The sequence below is a fragment of the Salvelinus alpinus genome, unplaced genomic scaffold, assembly GCF_045679555.1.
Source record: "Salvelinus alpinus unplaced genomic scaffold, SLU_Salpinus.1 scaffold_40, whole genome shotgun sequence".
NCBI classification, from domain to species: Eukaryota; Metazoa; Chordata; class Actinopteri; order Salmoniformes; family Salmonidae; genus Salvelinus; species Salvelinus alpinus.
In genome coordinates this window covers 702,626-724,252 of record NW_027255981.1, presented here as the reverse complement: position 1 = coordinate 724,252, position 21,627 = coordinate 702,626, and the positions used below count along the sequence as shown (strand labels likewise).

Here is a 21,627-nt window from a genome sequence, read left to right as displayed (position 1 = left end):
CTCCACGGTAAGTACAGGGAGTTGGCTCAGGTCTCCTGCCTGACTTCGCCACACTCCGTTGTAGCCCCCCCCCCAATACATTTTTGGGCTTGATTAACAGCCTTCCAGCCTCGCCTCCGTGCTGCCTCCTCATACCACCGCCTCTCGGCTTTAGCTGCCTCCAGCTCTTCACGAGGGCGGCGATATTCTCCAGGTTGAGCCCAAGGTCCCTTACCATCCAATTCGTCCTCCCATGTCCAGAAATCCTGTGTAGGTTGCTCCTGCTGCTGCTTAACACGCTGCTTGATCCTTTTGTGGTGGGTAGTTCTGTCACGATCGTCTTGCGGTGAGAGAGAGGACCAAGGCGCAGCGTGTGAAAAATACATCTCCTTTTATTTAGAGAAGAGAAAAACACGAAACGAACACTATAACAAAACAAAACAACAAACGACCGTAAAACAACAAACGACCGTAAAACAACAAACGACCGTAAAACAACAAACGTAAGTGCACAACAAACGTAAGTGCACAACAAACGTAAGTGCACAACAAACGTAAGTGCACAACAAACGTAAGTGCACAACAAACGTAAGTGCACAACAAACGTAAGTGCACAACAAACGTAAGTGCACAACAAACGCTACAAACGTTATACATAGACAATTACCCACAAAACCCAAATGCCTATGGCTGCCTTAAATATGGCTCTCAATCAGAGACAATAAACCACAGCTGCCTCTAATTGAGAACCAATCTAAGCAGCCATAGACATACAAACACCTAGACAAGACACTGACCCATTAAATGTACAAACCCCTAGACAAACCAAAACACATACATTCCCCATGTCACACCCTGACCTAACTAAAATAATAATGAAAACAAAGATAACTAAGGCCAGGGTGTGACAGTTCTATTGGTTCACATGTGCTTCCACTTGTTTTGATGGCTAATAATGGATTATACTGAGCTGGGTCTATTTCTCTTTCAGTCCAACTGTGGAGTTGGTGATAAGTGACATGGAGTTGAAATATTTCTGTATATTTTTATTTTACGTTCCGTAGTCTGTCTATATATTTTGGGGGGAAAATGGTCATCATTTTGTTCTAACTATTTACAAAAATGGTACAATCTACATGGTTCAGTAACTGGAACATCAACTGTAAAATGCATAAACTTCACATGGACAACTCAACCCTATATCTCTAAATATCAAATAGAACATAAAAAATGATGTTCAATAAAGATGTTGAATAAATTCAACATATTTAAAGACAAAATGTTATTTAGGCATTTGTGTGTGTGTATCTGCATGGCAAGAACAATGCCCAGTATAAGACCATAATAATCAAAACAAAAATCAGTCAGAAGGTTGAGGCTTTCAATCAAAGTACAAACAATGTTCCTACGTCCTCCATTAATTAATTTAGGACCCTGCGGAAAACCCACGTCGTCTGAACTTGATAAAGAGACAAGGGGATTTTTTTTTTTTTTTTTTACGTCAGCTGAATTTGATTATTTTGAACGGGTCAAGATGGCGGAGGAGAGCGGGTTGAAGCATCGGCATTACTCTCAGCAAAATAGCGAAAACAGCACTTTCGACGAAGGTATTATTTATCCTTAGTTTGTAAATGATATCTAAACATAAATATAATTAGGTTGTTTTGTGGGATTGACGATAATAACCCTGTTTCATTCTGAGCTAACGGTATCATGGACGAGGGAATGCTATCGAGTTCCAGTGCAGAGCATCCATCCCATTATTCGTTTCCTACTCAACATACCTTTTCAATTTTGGGAAGAAAATGTTGAATTAAAATTAACGTCTTGATTGGTTGTGACTGAAACTAAATATTATGACAACCCAAATGTTTCCGTCCACAAAGTCAAAGCCTACCTAGCTGGGAATAATAAGTTAGCACTACACAATAAACTGGGTACTGACTGTTCCTTTTTGTAATGCTAACTAGCTAATTTATCTGGCTGACATTGTCTTGCTTATTTTAGTAAATCCAGATAATCTTCGTTTTTTCGCCATCTAGCGAACTACCACTATGCCTTGCCCCATTAGCCAACACTGGTACCGTATGTGAAGGCATGATCCACCTTATGTCAAAGCTAATGGCAATCTTCAAGTGTCAATGTCATTGTTCGATAGCTATTGGTAACTAGCTAGCGTGAGTTTGTAAACGTTTTAGACTGCTAGCTAGCTAGTATTATTGGCTAACGTTAGTTTTAAATGAATGATCTGACTAAGTACATGATGACATGAATGACATGTGTTTTGTGTAACTAGCTAGGTATTTTAGATTGCTAGCTATCTAACCAGTTAGAGGTTTGTTAGAAGGTAACGTTAACGCGGCCAAGGAACCTATGCTCTAACGTTAGTCTACTGCAAACATAATAGCTAACTAGCTAGTAGCCTTGCTTACTTGGAATTAATTTGGCCAGCTAGACGTTAGTTAGCTGCTGTAGTAGCTGGTCTTATCTACTCTCTTACACAACCCCTCAAAAGGATTAGCTAGCTAGTTTGCCTAGGCATTTGACCATCAATGTTGGAATACTGTGCATACTCTGTACATACTTGATACCTTAGCTTGCCAACTACTATATCAGTAACTGTTTCAATACTGACTGCATGGAAGTAGGCCATTGCACTTGAACTGCTTCCACTAAGCCCTAGAAATCAAGTTTGTTTACTTGCAGCATTTGTTCCTGTAACCTTACCTAGCCCTGCTGCATTGATGCACAAGTCTAGGGTTATCTCACATGGTGTGTTTTTGAACATTGACCTAGTCAGTCATACCACGGGATTGCATAGTGGGTTGTAGGAATGGCTTGAGTTGAGGGGGATGTGAGCTTGAGCTCATGTTTTAAATGGATACTCTGGGATTTTGGTAATGAGGCACTTTATCTACTTCCGCAGAGTCCGATGAACTTGTGGATACCATTTTTGTGTACAGTACAAAGAAGCTAGTGGTAGTTTTGTGAGCCAATGCTAACCAGCATTGGCTACAGATACCCATAGACTTCCAGTCAATGCGCTAATGTTAACAACTTCCTTCAAACTAATATAAAATTACATTAAAATATATGGTATCCACAAGTTTATCTGACTCTGGGGAAGTAGATTAAGGGCCTCGTTGCTGAAATCCTGAAGTATTCCTTTAAGTTGGTTCTGCTAATTTGGACATCATTTGAAGTTCTTGAAATGAGGCAAGGTCAGAGGTGTAGGAATTAAAACTTCTTGGAATTGTTAGGAATAAAAATGTTCCCATACAAGGAGAGAACTGCGTATGACCATCCATCCAAGCATGGGAGATTAAGAGGATGGCAAATTTGTAAAAGGAAAGCTATTATTGGGATCTTTTGCCTCCGTCTAAGAAGTAGGCTAAGCCTTGTCCGGAGCTCGAGCCAGGATGGACCATAGGGCAGGAGCCCATCTCCTGTTTCTAAAGTGTGAGGCTACTGTCTGGCTATCCAATTAAATGTTTTCCTATCCAATTTTCTCCCCATTTCCACCCTTAAGACCTAGGCCAAGCTTTTGCACCTCTTGGCTAACATTTTATGTGCTAGCTTAGTTGGAGCAGCCATTTAGCATAGCTTGCTCTCGCAACCAACATACCTCCCCTGCAGTAATGACAAACTGAGTATGCTTTAATTTGTGCTTAGACTGCCTACTGACTAGCAATAAATTGAGTTCCAGTGAGTCCAGGTATCATCCTATCATATGTGACACAGCTGTCTGTGGACAACTGCTGACGCAAGGGATCTCTGGCTCTAGGATGGTGACTAGGATCAGCTTCCCCTCTCACAATCCTGACCTTAACGATTAGTAAGAAAAATACCAAACTGACCCGAGAGCAATGTCTATGTGCAACTTCAGCCTACACTGATATCTGCGCATGCATCTGAACAGTGCTGATAAGTGAGCAAGAGAACATTGGCCTAAGTGAACAACATTGCAGGGCCTAGGTTATAAAAAGCCTAGGTTAGCTCCATTTGACCTATGGCATGATTTTAACAGATTAATGTTCCTACCCCATTGACGCTTACATTTAAAATGGGTAAGGTTAGTGTTTAGGGATGTCCCAAGAATCCCGCATAGCACTAACCTATTAAGAATGGCTGATTCCTCTAGAGTCTAGACTGTAGGCAGGGAGGCATGCCAGCACGTCTGAAATGCCATTGAACTCTAGCCTCGATTATTTTTTATTTCTGATGTCATGCAGGTTATAGATCACATCTTGCCCAATATCTTGCTTCATATTCATGGCATTCGAGTATCGATTTCTCAGATTTGTCACGACCGCTGTTCACTATTCACGCAGCAGCCTAGAGTTTACTGCCACCACTGTATCCCTCCTGTAATTTTCCCCCACCTTGACAACTCTTTCTAGTGTTGATGCTTTTTGATTGATGCCCTTTGGGTAAAGGGCTTGATGAGGTACGCTTCCGAGGCTCAAAAAACAGTCCCCACTCTACACTAGGGATGTTATGATTCACTGATGGGGATCGGTCCCGATTCAAATGTTTAAGCTAAGACTGCATCGGTCCCAAACAGATACAAATGTAGCACGCATCGGTCAGAAAATCATTTTGAAACGTTACGAATCAACGATTCACTTTTTGCTGCACATATTACTTGTATACCTCCCGAAAAGACCATGTTTTGTGACAACCGATGCGTCCTCTCCTTCAGTATCGAACTAAGCATGTAACTGAGAGTCATTGATCTAAAAGTCATTTTGCATGCCAAACAACCCCAGGGAGTATCAGTAGCCTAGTCAAACTGTGCCCAGTTTTGCGCACTGACCAACGTGCGGTAGGCGGCCTGTTCCTGATCATGCACATCTTCATATTTTAAATGCTGAAATGGCTTGTGCAATGTTAGGCTTTATTAGTGACAACCTATGTAAGTTGCTAGGTTATTGTTATCTATGCTCTGTTGAAAATGTTTTTTCCCGAAATAAAAGTAAGCTAATGTAGACAACTCTAATCTGCTATAGGCTACTTGTTGAACCGGGATTAACATTTTAATTAGTTTTTCGATTGTTCAGGTTCACAATCAGCAATAGTTTTGGTAGTTTTGCGTTAGACAATCAGTGTATAAGGTCATTTTTAGATATACAGGGTAAGGTTGACAATTTCATAACTAAGACAGTCATCATTTTGCGAGGGAAACTGCATGGCCAAAGTAGGAGAAAAGAAGCTCACTAAACTTCCAAACGGTCAAAACCATTTGATTTTGAGATGGGGAGAAATCCAAAGTTGTGCTATATATTCATTGGCTATGTCATAGCTCATCTGTAAATGTTAAATATTCATACATTACTAGCTAAAACACTTAATCTGCAAAAATGACAAGTTAATTAGTGGGGGGTGATTTCAGAGTGGAGCAACAAAAAACTGGCTAAATTGCTGCAATCTGATAGTGGTAGATGCCTAATCTCCTTTATGGCTCTGATCAGGTGCCTACATGGTTCATACTCCATAATTAAGCAATAAACCCTGAGGTGTGGTATATTGCCAATATACCACGGCTAAGGGCTGTTCTTATGCACAACGCAATACAGAGTGACTGGACACCGCTGCTGTGGTATATTGGCCATATACCGCAAACCCCTGAGGTACCTTACTGTTATTATGAACTGGTTACCATCTTAATCAGTAAAACAAAATGTTTTGTCATACCCGTGGTATACGGTCTTATATACCATGGCTTTCAGCCAAACAAAATTCAGGGTTCAAACCACCCAGTTTATAATTCACGACACAAACACGCCATAGACCTACATCATTTATACACACGTCAGCTCACAGATTCAGCTCATGAGCTCCATCAGCAGCACATTTTCTTTCTTTTTTTTAAGAATGGAAAATTTGTTCATGCAACATCGATTGCATCCATTACCTCTTTTTTTTTTTTTCTCTAATCAAACCGAATCGCACCGAATCATTTCAAACTTAAACGTCTCGTTCTTGTATCATATCGGATCCTTTGTATCTAAAGTCAGCAAAAAAATACATATCCCTTTTTCAGGACCCTGTCTTTCAAAGATAATTCATAAAAATCCAAATAACTTCACAGATCTTCATTGTAAAGGGTTTAAACACTGTTTCCCATGCTTGTTCAATGAACCATAAACAATTAATTAACATGCACCTGTGAAACGGTTGTTAAGACACTAACAGTTTACAGACGGTAGGCAATTAAGGTCACAGTTATGAAAACTTAGGACACGAAAGAGGCCTTTGTACTGACTCTGAAAAGCACCAATATAAAGATGCCCAGGGTCCCTGCTCATCTGTGTGAATGGGCATTAGGAATGCTGCAAGGAGGCATGAGGACTGCAGATGTGGCCAGGGCAATAAATTGCAATGTCCGTACTGTGAGACGCCTAAGACGGCTCTACAGGGAGACAGGACGGACAGCTGATCATCCTCGCAGTGGCAGACCATGTGTATCAACACCTGCACAGGATCGGTACATCCGAACATCACACCTGTGGGACAGGAACAGGATGGCAACAACTGCCCGTGTTACACCAGGAACGCACATTCCCTCCATCGGTGCTCAGACTGTCCGTAGTAGGCTGAGAGCGGCTGGACTGAGGGCTTGTAGGCCTGTTGTAAGGCAGGTCCTCACCAGACATCACCGGCAACAATGTCGCCTATGGGCACAAACCCACCGTCGCTGGACCAGACAGGACTGGCAAAAAGTGCTCTACACTGACGAGTCTCGGGTTTGTCTCACCAGGGGTGATGGTCGGATTCGCGTTTATCGTCGAAGCAATGAGCGTTACACCGAGGCCTGTACTCTGGAGCGGGATCGACGTGAAAGGTCCGTCATGGTCTGGGGCGGTGTGTCACAGGTGCCGATACAGTATGTATTGCGATTTTATTGCAACATATTGGTTGAGAGAACAAGCTACGAAGGAAGAATACTGGATTTTTGGTGCAAGTACAGCCAAATATTGCAGTATTATTTTTGCGCTATCAAAGCAATATGATGGTTTGTCAAAATGAATGTCCCTAACTATAGATTTTTTTTCTTGCCCCAGTCACTACTTAATGCACGCATGACTCCTTTCTATGGACACTGAAATTACGATTGGTTTCTCTGAATTGCCCTGTGAAAGCCTAACACTAAGATCGTATTTTATAACTTGGCAATAGAACAAGCTATCAAATTATGCCCACCTGAACCAAATTGTGATTTATTATGAGCTGTTTTTGGATCGCATAAACAACTAATTGTGTGATGGTGGGGATGCTGGCGTTGTTCCCAACAAAACCAGTGTGCTTGCTGTAGTTCCTCAACGGCACCGCTAGGAGACCTCAAAAAGCATCTTATAGAGGTATTTGAGTCACTCGCACCCATCCTCTTGGCTTGGTCCCCTGACGTTTGGCATGATAACATGTTGGTATATGAGCAAAGCGCCCTAAATAATGCAGCAAGTCTTCCTGAGCCATGAACTCGCTCTCATCCTAGTCAGATTGTTCATCACTTGCTCCTCCCAGCAGCATTGGCTTCCAGCTGCTAATTTGGCCAAAGGAGCTTCTATCCTCTTCACTTCTATCCTCATAGGCTGTTTGTTCTACTGTTAGAACCAATGGGTTCACCAGTTTAATGAAAAACTGGGTCGGTTTAATGAAAAACTGGGTCGGTTTTATGAAAAACTGGGTCGGTTTTATGAAAAACTGGGTCGAATCAATCTTAAATCTCCTTCCCTTCCCTCTGCTAACCCTTTTTCAGTCCAACTCCCCTTGTAATCTGAAAGCCATATTGCCCAGCCAGATATGGTGTAGGCCTAAACCCATTCAGTCCTTTCAGGACTCTGAAGGTGGAGTAGCCCGGGACGGAGGCTAGTGATTACGCTTTCAAGTTTGTAATGCAGCCTAGCCAAATGGAGACATTGTGAATGGTCATCCTCTGGCTGTTACTCTAGATTATGGTTCTATGAGGGGCTGCAGTGTGTGGGCTTTTGTTCCATTCCAGCTTTAACAGTGCGTTTAGCTAGTGCTGGCTAGAACAAAGACCTGCACACACTTTGAACCCTCCAAGGCCGTGGATGCCCAATCCGGTGCTGCACTAGGTTTAGGCCTATGCCTCTACGGACATTTTCCGGCCACAGGATTCGCCGTTGAACATGCATTTTAGTACAGGTTTAGGTTTGTCTAGGAGTTGTCCGGATGTTTACCCGCTGTGCCCTAGTCTGAAACTTGTATTTAGTTTAACACTCTAATAGATGCCCATTGAGGTGCCCAATCAAGCACCCTTATTGCCCATATTAAGTCCTATAAGACAGAAGGCTGATTATTTATACGAAGGGTTCGGTCATGGTGGTCAACCCCCCCCATAAGTCATCATGGTCAGTCAAGGCCATGGCGAACAGTTGCTTGTTGTGTAGATGTCTCAAGTTATTAAATTAGCATAGCAATTAGCACAAGACCCCTTAAATGTCGCGCTCGTGTTGTGCTGGTCTAGTCTGACATGACAGGGATTTATTTGTCTTGCGTTCTGACTGGCCGGTGATTACTGCAGTGTCGTCTACTGTAATGTGACGAGGGTGGCTGCGTGTGCCCCTCATTATGGTCCCCCCCCAATGGGCTGACTGTCCTTGGGAGAAGCCCTCGGACTTTATTCATGAAAGAATTTGGCCGGGGAGGCCGACTGATGTAGCGCTGGCAGGGCTGCACAGTCTGCCTGCTAGGTGTGTGTGTGTGCACGTGTTTTTGTTCTAACCGCTCTAACCACTGTTTGTTTCTTATCCCGTCACAAACTGCAAACTTGGCAGCCCAGTTCCTGCCACTTTGTTTCCTGTTGTGCACCTCAGTGAGCGTATGGTACAGACAGTATTCTTTCAGCTGTTTCACCCAATGAGCAGCTCAACTATTCAGAGAATATCAGCATAAATTGTAGTTGTTCATTGAATCGCATCCATAAAAGGTTAATGGTAGTCATTTAGGCCTACTCATGGTTACTGCTCTCCTATCGTTTGACTTGAATGTTGTTGCTTTGGCATACTGACATGTCTGAAGTCAAGAACCTTTGACATCAAAGCTTGTGACTTATGACTGGGACCCATTATTGATATGACTGCAGTCTGCTGTTTCTGATGTTTGAAGGGACGGTCCCCACATATAAAATTATTTTCATCTCTTTCAAGGACCTTACTGGTGTGATCAGAGCGGGTGTCTCTCAGACACAGACTACTGGTCTAAACCACACCGTAGAAAAACAGGAAGCAGAAAGGAAACCAGACACACCAACTTGCTGCTAGCTAACACTCAACATTTAGAAAACAAAAGAATCTTTGACATCCCGGCATCTTGATTGGGTTCACTGCAGAGTGCCTTTATGATATTTTTAAATGGATATTATAGTTCCAAGATTTGGCCTTGTTCCATTAACCCAAGGTTTAGACTAGATAGGTTTAACATGGCTACATATTAGTCTTAGCATCGTTGAGTGGAAAACGATGGCGTAATGGGTTAATATGCCCCCAAAATTAAGTGAAAGTAACACAGTTGAATTTATATTGTGGATGAACTAGTTGGCATATGCAGGTATCTGTGTATAATATCCACTTTATATCTAACCAGTAACCACTTTCAGGTTTGAAATTGTTAACAAACTCTGATTTGGGGGGTTGACCTTCTCTTTAAGTTATAAATTGAGGACCTTCCCTTTAATGATTCTAAACATCTCTCCCAGGTGAGCATGGGGTGGAGGATGTGCCTCATAAGATGAGCCCAGAGGAAGAGAAGGCCCTGTTGTCGGAGGAAGATGCGTTGTCGGCCAGGCCGGTACAGATCGTTGTGGCTCACGAGGACGACCACGCCTTTGAGCTCGACGAGGCGGCGCTGGAGCGCATCCTGCTGCAGGAGCATGTGCGCGACCTCAACGTGGTGGTGGTGTCGGTGGCCGGGGCCTTTCGCAAGGGCAAGTCCTTCCTGCTGGACTTCATGCTGCGCTTCATGTACAACCAGGTGAGGCTATACACAGGCGTTCCTTGTACAGGCTATATGTACAATCAGGGCCTAAAATGAACTCCACCAGCCACTGTTAAAATATTCTTTTTACTCAAATTACACCAACAAAACCCAGTAAAATAGATGTGCATGCTTTGTAATCTTTCTAAAACGACAAATGTATTACTAGTAATGTGGTACATTATTTAATTTAATGTTTGTGACCCTGAGTCTTTCACAGGTTACCTTGGTAATGCAACTGTTTCTGCCTGTGAGATTGAGTCTGACTAGTAGCTGTGTTGTCTTGTCTTCCCTAGCAATTGAAACAAACATTTGAAAAGGTTGCGAACAAAACAATGTAAATAGCCCAAAAACACAAGGACAAAGTCTCACGTCGGTGGACTTTCATTCCAAGCACAGCCCCCAGCCAGGCAGTGTTGCAGCACTAGTTGGGATAGGCTATAGGATTCGTAGCTCTGACTTTTGCGATTCATTTACCAGCTACGAAACGGTTTTGAAAACGGAAATATGCTACTGCAGCATTTATCTATAAATGTGACATATTTTATTCACATATGAGTGAAATGCTCGTACCGGAGCCCTGACCACCTGCCAACGAGACTGGTGAAATTGATATCTCACCCGCCAAAATCTACCTTCAGGTGGCCAGTGTTAATTTTAGGCCCTGTGTACAACAAGGTGAGGCTAGATGAAAGCTGGTCATACTATACATGTGAAGGTAGGTGAAGCTACACACCGGCCGATCTGTATAACAAGGGCTTTTATACATGACTTACAACCAGGAGAGGGAACACACAGGCTTATGTAGTATATGTACATATACTACAAGAGAGACCACATAGGCATACATGTAGAATTAGTTGTATTTTGTATTTAGGACACTTCCTGGGGTCCAGCTAACGTTAAGGCATATACAATTTAAAAACACTTAAGTGGCCACAGGCGTGTTAGTGTGCAGCCTATACTGACAACACACATGCTCTGACCCACCAGGTATGGAAGTACAATGCAAAAAGCAATGCAAACACTGGCTCTCAACCCGCCAGTCTGGAACATAGTAGAATATGCGGCAGAGTTCAACATTAACCTGTGTTTCTTTTGTTTTTTGAGACCACGTAAACTCATGCTTTTGGCTAAGTAGATAGACGTCAGTCGATTTCCAAGTAGAAAATCACGTGGCTGCCAGTAGACTTCTGGTCTACTTGCACCGACCCGGAGAAATTGATGTCAAACCCCTGTGAGAACAGTAGCACGGCTCATGTCACATGTCTGGTGAACTTAATGTGGGTCTGAGTGCTTTGTGACCTGTGGGATTTCGCCGCATTGACGAGCTATTTTCTGCAGCTGCGCTGTGAAATGATCCAGTAGCACTTATTGAAAATATTGCCCGTGTTGGGCTACTTGGCAGTGCTTTGGGACATCTGCTAACATGAGTGTCCTTTGAACAAGTAGGACTTTCAGGACACTCTATTGGCCCTGCTAGAACATTTTACAAGGATGGACTTCAAACAAACTTGTTAGATGAAATCACACAACTTACCAGAGATGATAGTTATCTTGAGTTGGGAAACATTGTCCTCATACTTTTCATTGTCCTCAAACTGTTAAGAGCTGCGAGGAATTCATTCATGCCATTCATCGGACGCTTAGAGTAAACTTATCAGGATTTCTGCCATAACTGGCTAAACCCTTGTCGGTTAATTACCTTTCGCTGTTCATAACTTGTTTAGGGGGATGACCATAATCCATTTGAGCTGTGCTTAAAGCTGATTTTTGGGCAGCACAATGGTTGGGACTGTGGCCTGCTTTTGCAAGAACTCTGCCCTTTATTCCGGGCATAAAGGCTGCTTTTTGTGTGTGGCCCTCAGTTTGAGCAGGGATCGCCATCAATATGCAACTCAAGTATGCTAACAAACAGGAGGGTCTGGGTTAGAGGAGTTCAATAAGTAAAAATACTTATCCCCTAGACACTTCATGCATATTTGTAATACATCTGATGGGTATAAGCAGGTACTGTAGTATTTCTTGCCCTCTAATAGGCTTGACCATATTGCTCGCTTATACCTTTCAGGTTTACATGAATTGTCTAGGGGAAATGGCTAGAGGTTGTTTCTGAGCAAGGCCTGAGAGGACTGCTTCAGCCAACAAGAGTTGTGGCACTGTAGCTACATGGCTCATATGATCTTCAATCTCCTGCTTTGTCCTCTTTGTCCTTTCAGACATCCTGCTCCTGGCTGGGTGGGCACGAGGAGCCACTGACGGGCTTCACCTGGCGGGGGGGCTGCGAGAGGGAGACCACGGGCATCCTGGCCTGGAGCGACGTGTTTGTGGTGGACAAGCCAGACGGGAGCAAGGTAAATACAAAGTCGATTGTCCCTTGGATGGGCGCACATTTTCTCCCAACTAATGTTGAATTGTTTTTAAGACATTGCTCTCCAAAAACAAAGTTTCTGATATTTTCAGACCACTAAAACGATCAAGATGAGTCCATATCAAACGGCTTGATTTTGGAGTGCAATGTCCCTTTTAAAGACACAATTTCAAATTTCCAGTTGTCCATTGGTTATTTCAACTGATTTAATACCCCTTGATTGGTGAAGAATATAACTTTGTAATTGATTTATCCTTTCTCTGAAAGGTTGCTGTTCTTCTAATCGACACACAGGGGGCTTTCGACAGCCAATCAACCATCAAAGATTGTGCGACGCTGTTTGCGTTGAGCACCATGACCAGCTCTGTACAGGTATGACGCTCCCCCTCAGTGTTGTGTACCCTTTATATTCAGGTATTCACTATCGTAGGGAACTGGGTGACTATAGGCTGTTTGGATGAGGAATGCCACTCTTGCTATACCCCTTTCGCCAGTAAGTATCAGGATTGAGGACTTGAAAAATTAGACAATTTCCTGAGACTTATGTTATGTTATGTTAAATAGACAGTTTATGAAGTTGTATTGTCATGTGCTAGTTCTAGACTGACTGAATACCCGACTTTCCTCCTCCCCATACCAACTTTTCAATTCATGCAAAACATTGATTGAAAGTGTGATCTCTGGACTTTAGTACAGGTTATTGATGTTTTGATGATTTGTCACCCGTGTTAGGTTTACAACTTGTCTCAGAATGTGCAAGAAGATGACCTTCAACATCTCCAGGTGTGTGTGTGTGTGTGTGTGTGTGTGTGCACGCACGTGTTTGGATTGTTTTGGAATCTTCAACACTGCTTTGGCCATGAGCTTTGGACATTGAGCTCCACGAACAGATGCTGTAACTTGAAAAGGATCTTGACTTTGATGTTATATCATAGTCCTCCAGGGGGAAATGTCTAAATGATATTCCTTTGATTATCAACCATGCATTTGGAACTATTGTACTTAGTGGGTCATAAGTAGAGCACTTGTATGGAAGTGTATAGCTGCTTCCTCCCTTGTTAAAGATACACAATGGATGTTTTTAATTGCTAAATGAACTTCAAATTGGCTTAAAATTTGACTACAGGGGACCCCTTTTGGCTCGAACACCCCTAGAAGCAAAAGTTATATATAGCCTCTCTAAAACCTACTCAACAGAAGGCTCTTAAATGAGGCGTGTTATTGACATCACTGTCCTATTAGACGGCAAGTCAGCTGCAAGACTTCTCGTTGTTATTAATAGATTGTTTGACTGACTGTTGACCTTTTCGACGAGGACGTGGAGTATTACTCTGGTTTATAGCTGACTTTTGTTTTTCCCTACCTAGCTCTTTACCGAATATGGAAGGCTGGCCTTGGAAGAGATCTATGAGAAACCCTTTCAGGTATTGTCACATTTTTCTGCTGCCTTTCCTGAATGAATGGCCTGCAACGCATTTCTCGTTGGATAATAATGAAGAGGAGATTTGTAAGTAATTGAGATGGCGCTAATAGGCATCTCTAGTCTTATTTCAATATGGCTGCCATTACTTGACACTTTGTGAAAAGTCTATAGTCCTATAGTATCTTGTTTAATATTTATTCCGTTATTGCCTTCCACAACAGACTTTAATGTTTCTTATAAGAGACTGGAGCTACCCTTACGAGCATCCCTATGGCTTGGACGGAGGGAAGAGTTTCCTGGAGAAGAGATTACAAGTACGCATTTTTTCACTTGCTCCATTTGTTTTAAGAAAATCAGAGTTTTCACTTCTCTGACATTTCAGGAACTAAAGCACTTACACACATTCTAAATTATGCATCCACTGTTCAAACAGCCAGTTTTTTTTGCGCAGTCTTGCCAACTCCTAGGCTGTACAGCACATGGATAAGAAAAGCTGCACACTTGGGTTCTGAAGGAATAAATGTAATAGATGCCAACACTCCGACAGCTACGCTGCCTTCATCGGGGTTTTGGCACAAACCGATCTGAGGCGGGGCTAATTCAAACAAATATTTGTCCAACCATTTACTTGAATAAACAAGGGCGTCTCCACTGTGTGCAGGTGAAACAGAACCAGCACGAGGAGCTGCAGAATGTCAGGAAGCACATCCACTCCTGCTTCTCTAACATCGGCTGCTTCCTCCTGCCCCACCCCGGTCTCAAGGTGGCCACCAACCCCAACTTTGATGGCAGGCTCACAGGTACGCTATAGGAGAAGGTTGCTCTATTACCCTTGTGGAAAGATTGCACACCTATCTCCGAGAGCATGAACAGTGCCATTGAGGGCTGCCTCTATTTTAATATAGTCAATTTCCTCTTCTACTTCAGAGTGTGTTGACAGTTCATGGCGCTGCCCATGCTAAAACAGGCTTTAGTCAAAGTACCCCTTAGCCAACTCTGTCAATTCCAAATAAACCAGCCCCTACCTCAAGGCACTCCTGTAGGTCTGAAGCGATTGGATAGGTCTAAGCACTATGGTCCGATTTCTACCAAGGCAATCAGAAGGTAAGGTGAAGCAATTACCATAATGCTATATGTATCCAATCATCTCCTCCAGGTGTGCCTAGGGGACATGGTTCACTGTAGACTTGCAACGGTAATCTTTCAAAGTTATAACGTGTTGGCCTTTATAGTTGCATTTAAGGTCAGATGACGGTTGGTTAATTTTTCACTGGTTTAAAAGGGAAATGTCAACAGACCTTTTTTTAATAAAGAAATGCATTTCCCACTTGTCTCTCCCTCTAGATATTGATGAAGATTTCAAGACTGAGCTAGTCAACCTAGTGCCAATCTTGCTGTCCCCGAAGAACTTGGTGGAGAAAGAAATCGGAGGATCCAAAGTGACGTGCCGAGACCTTGTACAGTATTTCAAAGTAAGTCGATCGTTTCAAACATTCCTTCTGAGCTTATACCTTGCCATCATTAGCCGGGCCTCCACCCAGTGCCCTGAACTTCTTTCACGTTGAGATTTGTGTGCATTGTTCGATACTACTGCACTGTTGGCGCTAGGAACACAAGCATTTCGCTACACCCGCAATAACATCTGCTAAATATGTGACCAATAAAATATGATTTACGATATACCTCTCCTTTTTATATACCTTTTTTCCTCCTATACCTTTCCTCTTTAATACCTTTTCTTCTTCTGAAAAAATGTTGCTTGTGTTTTTCTTTTTCCGGCACAGGCATACATGAAAATATACCAAGGGGAGGAGCTACCTCATCCCAAGTCAATGTTACAGGTAGTTAACTCTCCAGATGGTCAATGATACATTCCCCTAACAAATAACTGGATTGTGTTACGAAATGGAGTAGAATAGTTTGATACTGGTGTAAAGCTGTGAGGTACTGCCTGAATTTGTCCAATTAAAAGCTCGTTTCGTCCCTCTGTTGCAAAATGTTCTTGTAAATACAACCCTGAAGCATGCTCGTGTTTTCACTTGTCGTTGACCAAATGTATTGTGTAGCATGAACATTCGTTGCGTCCCAAAGCCTTTTAGACCTTATGATACCGTTTGTTACCTGGTCAATGAGCGATTAGCCAACATATGCTTTTACTCATGGGCGTGGGGAGGTGTGCCCCTTTCTGACCAGTATTTGTCTGTTTAGAGGGCCCTTTGGTCTCGAGCACCCCCAGAGGCGTGTTCCATATAAACACGTATTCCATATAGCCTCTTTAAAACTTGAGTAGAATTTCATGTATACCGTTGATGCACCAAATGAAGCTAATTTCAGGACGGCTGCGTTTTCCCCTCTGCTTTCTTCCACTGTCACCTAGGCAACAGCAGAAGCCAACAACCTGGCAGCGGTTGCAGGAGCAAAAGACATTTACAACAAAGGCATGGAGCAGGTAATTGAACAGTTACTTTCAGTTTTAAGCATCCAATTTAGCGTCTGACTAATAAAAGCAGTCGAAGCGTTTACATCTGTGCAGATGAGTTGTGGCATGTTACCAGCTACATTATACTCGAGATTGATTCAGTTGTAAAGCTTTTTTTGTTGTCCATTTAACCACCTAATATCTTAATTAGACGGGTCTAAATAAACTGTAAATAGCTCTGTTTTTGCGCTCCGCAAAGTCCTAGCGCCTACATCGAGATATGTGATGACTCCTTGTAGATCTGAAAGGATTTTGTTGATTTAACCCCGTGTATAGCACCACTTTGTAGTCTGGTGTGTTAGATGTTCACATTTACATTGTTTCTTCTGTATTGCTCTATACTGAACAAAAATATAAACGCAACATTTTCAATGATTTTACGGAGTTACAGTTTATTAAGGTAATCGGTTCATTTAAATAAATTCTTTAGGCCCTAATCTGTGGATTTCACATGACTGGGCAGGGGCGCAGCCATGGGTGGGCCTGGGAGGGCATAAGCCCCCCTCACTGGGGAGCTAGGCACTGCCAATCAGAATTTAGTTTTTTCCTACAAGGGCTTTATTACAGACAGAAATACTCCTCAGTTTCATCAGCTGTTTGGGTGGCTGGTCTCAGACGATCCCGCAGGTGAGGAAGCCGGATGTGGAGGTCCTGGGCTGTCGTGGTTACGCGTCGTCTGCGATTGTGGGGCTTGACCGTACTGCCAAATTCTCTAAAACGACACGAGGCTGCTTATGGTAGAGAAATAAACATGACATTCTCTGTTAACAGCTCTGGTGGACATTCCTGCAGTCAGTATGCCAATTACACGCTCCCTAAAACTTGAGACATCTGTGGCATGGTTGTGACACAACTGCACAGTTTAGTGGCCTTGTATTGTTCCCAACACAAGTTGCACCTGTGTAATGATCATGCTGTTTAATCAGCTTCTTGATATGCCACACCTGTCAGGTGGATGGATTATCTTGGTAATGGAGAACTGCTCACTAACAGGGATGTAAACAAATTTGAGTGAAATAAGCTTTGTATGGAACATTTCTTGGATCTTTTATTTCAGCTCATGTAACCAACACTTTACCTGTTGTGTTTTATATTTTGTTCAGTATAGTTGTGTTTTATATTTTGTTCAGTATAGTTCTCCCAGATCTGAGGGGCAAAGAGATGTCTAGACTTAGAGGCTAGGGGTTGATTTGCGACCGGAAATGTCTGTATGATTGCTATAAAATGTTCTTGCATCTGTCAGATGCCCAGCCCATATGGGCTTATAAGACACTGAATATTCAATAAGTAAATGAGTTGCAGTATGTATGTCCCTCATAGCGAACTCCCCTTTCTCCCAGGTGTGCGGAGGCGACAAGCCCTACATGGCCCCCGATCAACTGGAGCGCGGCCACGCGAACCTGCGGCAGGTGGCGGTCAACCACTTCCGCTCGGTCAAGAAAATGGGCGGCGAGGACTTCTGCCGGTGCTACCAGGAGCAGCTTGAAGCAGAGCTGGATGAGGCCTTTACGAACTTCATCAAGCACAACGATGGCAAGAACATCTTCTACGCGGCACGCACGCCAGCCACGCTCTTCGCCGTCATGTTCGCCATGTACGTGGCGTCGCTGGTCACAGGCTTTCTGGGTATCAACACAGTGGCCATGGTGTGTAATCTCATTATGGGCGTGGCACTGGCTGCACTCTGCCTATGGGGCTATGTGAAGTATTCCGGCGAGTTCCGCGAGGTGGGCAGCGTCATCGACCAGGTGGCCGAGACCCTGTGGGAGCAGGTGGGTGATCCGGGAGTGCGGGTCGGGGGGGGGAAGGAATGCCTGCGGCACGTCTCTTGATCAGACTATTATGCATGTCCTGTTTCTCTTTTGCTTGGGTTCTTTCACTCCTATTTCTACGCCTCATCTCCCTTTTAATGTATACCTCATTTTTTCCCTGCTCCCTTTCGCTCTTTTCCTTTCTACCCCCTCACTCTCTTCCCTTTTCTTTCCCTGTCTCACCCCATGTCCCCCCTCCTGCTTACTCTTTCACAGAGTGTTTGCTACCAACCTCTTTCTCCTGTTCTTTTCCTAACCTATCTGGATGTGACTGAATGTGATTCACCGAAACACCTCTTTTCTCTCTCAAACCAGAATTTCCTTATCAGCCCAAAATGTGGTTCCTTATCTGCCTTTGTCTCTCTGGTTGAACCCTGATTCTTTACCCTTTCTCCAGAAGTGTGCACCCGCCACTTAAAATAAATGTATTAGTGTAAGCGTTGCCTGAAGGGAGTTTCAACCACTGAGGGAGGGTGCAAGTGCACACTTTGGTAGAAGGGTAGAGAATTGGGACGCCTCTCACTACTATCCCCACTAATTAGTATTCCATCTTTTCTTTTTACTTTGTGCTTGGCACAGAGGACTCCACGAAAGGTGAGGTGGACGGAGGGTTTAAAGGCTCCATCTTTTGTCATTTTGGAGGCAAAAATACGTCACTACTAATGTCATTAACACGGCCACAATACTTCCCTTGCCTTGTTTTCAGATATTTTCCAAACTCTTTGAGGTGGCGAGGAGTCGAGTCCCGTTGGATTCCTTGATAACGTCCCAGAGAACGAGACTGGCCTCCAACAACAATGTCAAGAAGAAAAACTAGCACCTGCCGGTTTCCCCCCCCCCTTCGCTTGGTTTCCAGTGTCCATTTTTAGGACTATATATAAATGTTTTCTTTTTTGATAGCTCATGGTCCCCATGCCATGCTGGTTTAGACTTTAAAAACTGAATTTTATACCTGGTTCTCACCACAAATGTAGAATACAGGTTGGCACTTTCATGGTTGATTTGTTTTCTCATTACATGTTGAGGGGATTGTGGGGTTAAGGGTGGGTAGGGGTGACATTGGGTGCTTAAGTTTTATCACGTGTGTGCATGATTAGCTGCCACGGTTTCCATTTTTGGTATGGATGAATGTACTAACGAACAAATTAAGCTTGCTTTCCTTGCTCCTTTCTCTCCACCTCCAGTTGGTTTTATTCTCCTTCTCCCCCCCCTTCCTTTCATCTGACGTCACCCCCTCTCCTCCTTTTGTCTTTCCCACCACTCTTGTCTCTCTCCCCAGGTGTTGAAGCCTCTGGGCGATCACTATATGGAGGATAACATTAGGCTGAGTGTGGTCAACAGTCTCTGCTCGTCTGAGCGAGCAGGTGTCGCAACACGCCAAGTTAGAGTAAATGAGTGACCGACGTCCGCTTCCCACACTAACATTGCCAACCTGCCCGTATAACCAAAGTTTACAGCTTTACCCTCTGTAATTGGTCATAGCCGCTCGTCACTTAACTCGGGCACCCAATGAGAAGGCGGCATTACGAGCGGTTGGCAGTGCGGGGAAGGATGAGCCCGCCTCTTTTTCCTTGATCAGACTGCTGATTGGATGTCTTGTGAGATCCACCTCCCCCCCTCATGGAAACGGATTATTGTTAGTGACAGGACATTTTGTGGCAGTTTATTTAAGTGGGACGTTTTTCAGCTTAGTAGTTTGTGGTTGTCTGGGACAGGCAGCGTTTAGAGGTCTGTTTAAACCACAATTTACTCGTCTTCTCTGTAAGAGCTTTCTCGTTTTCCTTCCCACTTGTCCGAGTGAATGGATATCAATCAATGTAAGAACAACCACTGCTCTATTTCACTAACACTTGTCGTTGCTGTTTTGAGACACTACAGTTACACACCGATTGAGGTATAGCTAGTTGTAGCCTGCTTATCAGTTCAGCATCACCCTCCCCTCACATCTCTCAACCAGTTGCTCTTAAGATGAATCATTTGGTATATTTCTATTCTAGTATTAGACTTGTTATTCTATTGCAATTATTCCCTCCAGACCATTACCACCAATGTGCTGTTTTGTACAGTTTATTTTTTTTGTTACTCATCCAAAATGGGGCATGTGTACGAAATATACATATATAAATACGTTTTCTATACCTTTTTTGTAGCTGGAAGAACAATGGTTTTGTGGTAGGCCACTGTGCAGTTTACTGTATTTAAATGAATGATTTTGTGATTTGTGTATGTCCAATAAATTATTTTTTATACACATTTGTAAAGTAATCTACATTGAGCACTGCAATTCCACCCCTGCTGACAAATGTTTGTTAACTTAATTTGTCTTCTGTTGCAGTTTAAAAGTTATTTCGTGAATTTATTTTTCAATACAAGATTAAAACAATACCACAGTATATGAAGTAATGCTTGCTTGGTCCGTTTGTACAGACCGAGGGCCCCCCGTACACATTCAGCAGTGTTGGGGTAGTGAACTACATGTAGTTCAACTAGTAATTTAACTACATTTTGCAGTAGCTGAACTAAATTCAAATCTTTAGTGTTTTAAGAACTTTTTTTGCTAATTACTGGAAGTACACAATTTATTTTGCAAAAAGGAAATACAATATGGGTGAAGTAGGTGATTACCTTTTTTGACATCAGATCTGCCTAATTCTAATTTGAAACTGTTTTAATAGCCTAAATTCCAGAATGACTCGTTCTTGCAATGTGTAGAAGTGTCAGATTTAGATCATTTATCAAGCAGTAGTTTGGATGTAGTGAACTACTCGTTCCAGAACTGTATTTTTCGTAATGGTAGCTTAACTTCTCCCAGTGTGAAGTAATTGGTAGCTTGGGAAACTATATATTCAGAGTAGCTTCCACAACACTGACGTTCAGGCTGTACAATTGAGCGATGCATTTGACAATGGTTGGAATAACTGATATGCAATGTTCACACAGCCATTGGTGTCTTCACAACACCTATACATTTTGTGCAGTAACTTCATTGTATCACAACCGTTGTATGCACAGGAGGCTAGTGGGCGGAGCTATAGAAGGATGTGCTCATTGTAAGGGCTGGAAGGGTGTCAAGTGTGGTTTCCATATGTTTGTGTTCGATACTGTTCTATTCCATTCCAGCCATTACAATGTGGCCATCCTATAGCTCATCCCACCAGCCTCCATTGGTTGTATGTCATTTGTACAACTTCGCTGTACAGGGCACAATTTGGGACATTAAATTGTCTTCAATTGTGGTTTCATGGTGTACAGTGAGGAAGTTGATAATCGGCTCTAACTCCTCTAGCTCCACAATGAGATGGGGTGCAGGCCAGACAGCAGCCTGTTTGCCAGCCTGCCAGCTTAGTGGAGTCTACCACTTGCACAGTCTGTGTAGTTAGCTCAGCTATCCCCATTGAGACCGTGTCTGCCTCGATCTAGGTTGGGCAAAACTAAACATGGCGGTGTTTTGCTTGAGCAATCTCACTGGAATAAAGACCTACTCCATTCCTGTCATTATTGAAATAGATTGTGATATCTCACAATAGGGCTACTTCATGTTAGATCCCTCACTTCCAAGGCAGTC

At 43.1% G+C, this 21,627-nt stretch overlaps 1 protein-coding gene across 2 annotated transcripts; it reads left to right on the top strand.

Annotated features, from left to right (window-relative positions):
- The first annotated feature begins 1,474 nt into the window (after positions 1 to 1,474).
- Positions 1,475 to 20,461, top strand: LOC139566957 (atlastin-2-like). 2 transcript variants are annotated; one of them, XM_071388341.1, is made up of 14 exons: positions 1,475 to 1,586; positions 9,701 to 9,975; positions 12,198 to 12,332; positions 12,617 to 12,721; positions 13,082 to 13,132; positions 13,717 to 13,773; positions 13,994 to 14,086; positions 14,434 to 14,572; positions 15,117 to 15,244; positions 15,557 to 15,613; positions 16,150 to 16,221; positions 17,592 to 18,023; positions 18,642 to 18,656; positions 18,769 to 20,461. In XM_071388341.1, exons 1-14 carry the CDS (start codon positions 1,514 to 1,516, stop codon positions 18,877 to 18,879), a joined length of 1,743 nt encoding a protein of 580 aa, XP_071244442.1. In that variant the 5' UTR covers positions 1,475 to 1,513; the 3' UTR covers positions 18,880 to 20,461. The 2 variants fall into 2 exon arrangements, with proteins under 2 accessions (XP_071244442.1, XP_071244443.1); XM_071388342.1 differs by lacking the exon at positions 18,642 to 18,656.
- Positions 20,462 to 21,627: the final 1,166 nt, after the last annotated feature.

Coding starts and splice junctions, on each gene's coding strand:
- LOC139566957 (XM_071388341.1), top strand. CDS start 1,514: ATGGCGGAGGAGAGCGGGTTGAAGCATCGGCATTACTCTCAGCAAAAT. Junction 13,133..13,716: donor ATGACCTTCAACATCTCCAG/GTGTGTGTGTGT, acceptor TTCCCTACCTAG/CTCTTTACCGAATATGGAAG. Junction 16,222..17,591: donor ACAACAAAGGCATGGAGCAG/GTAATTGAACAG, acceptor CCTTTCTCCCAG/GTGTGCGGAGGCGACAAGCC.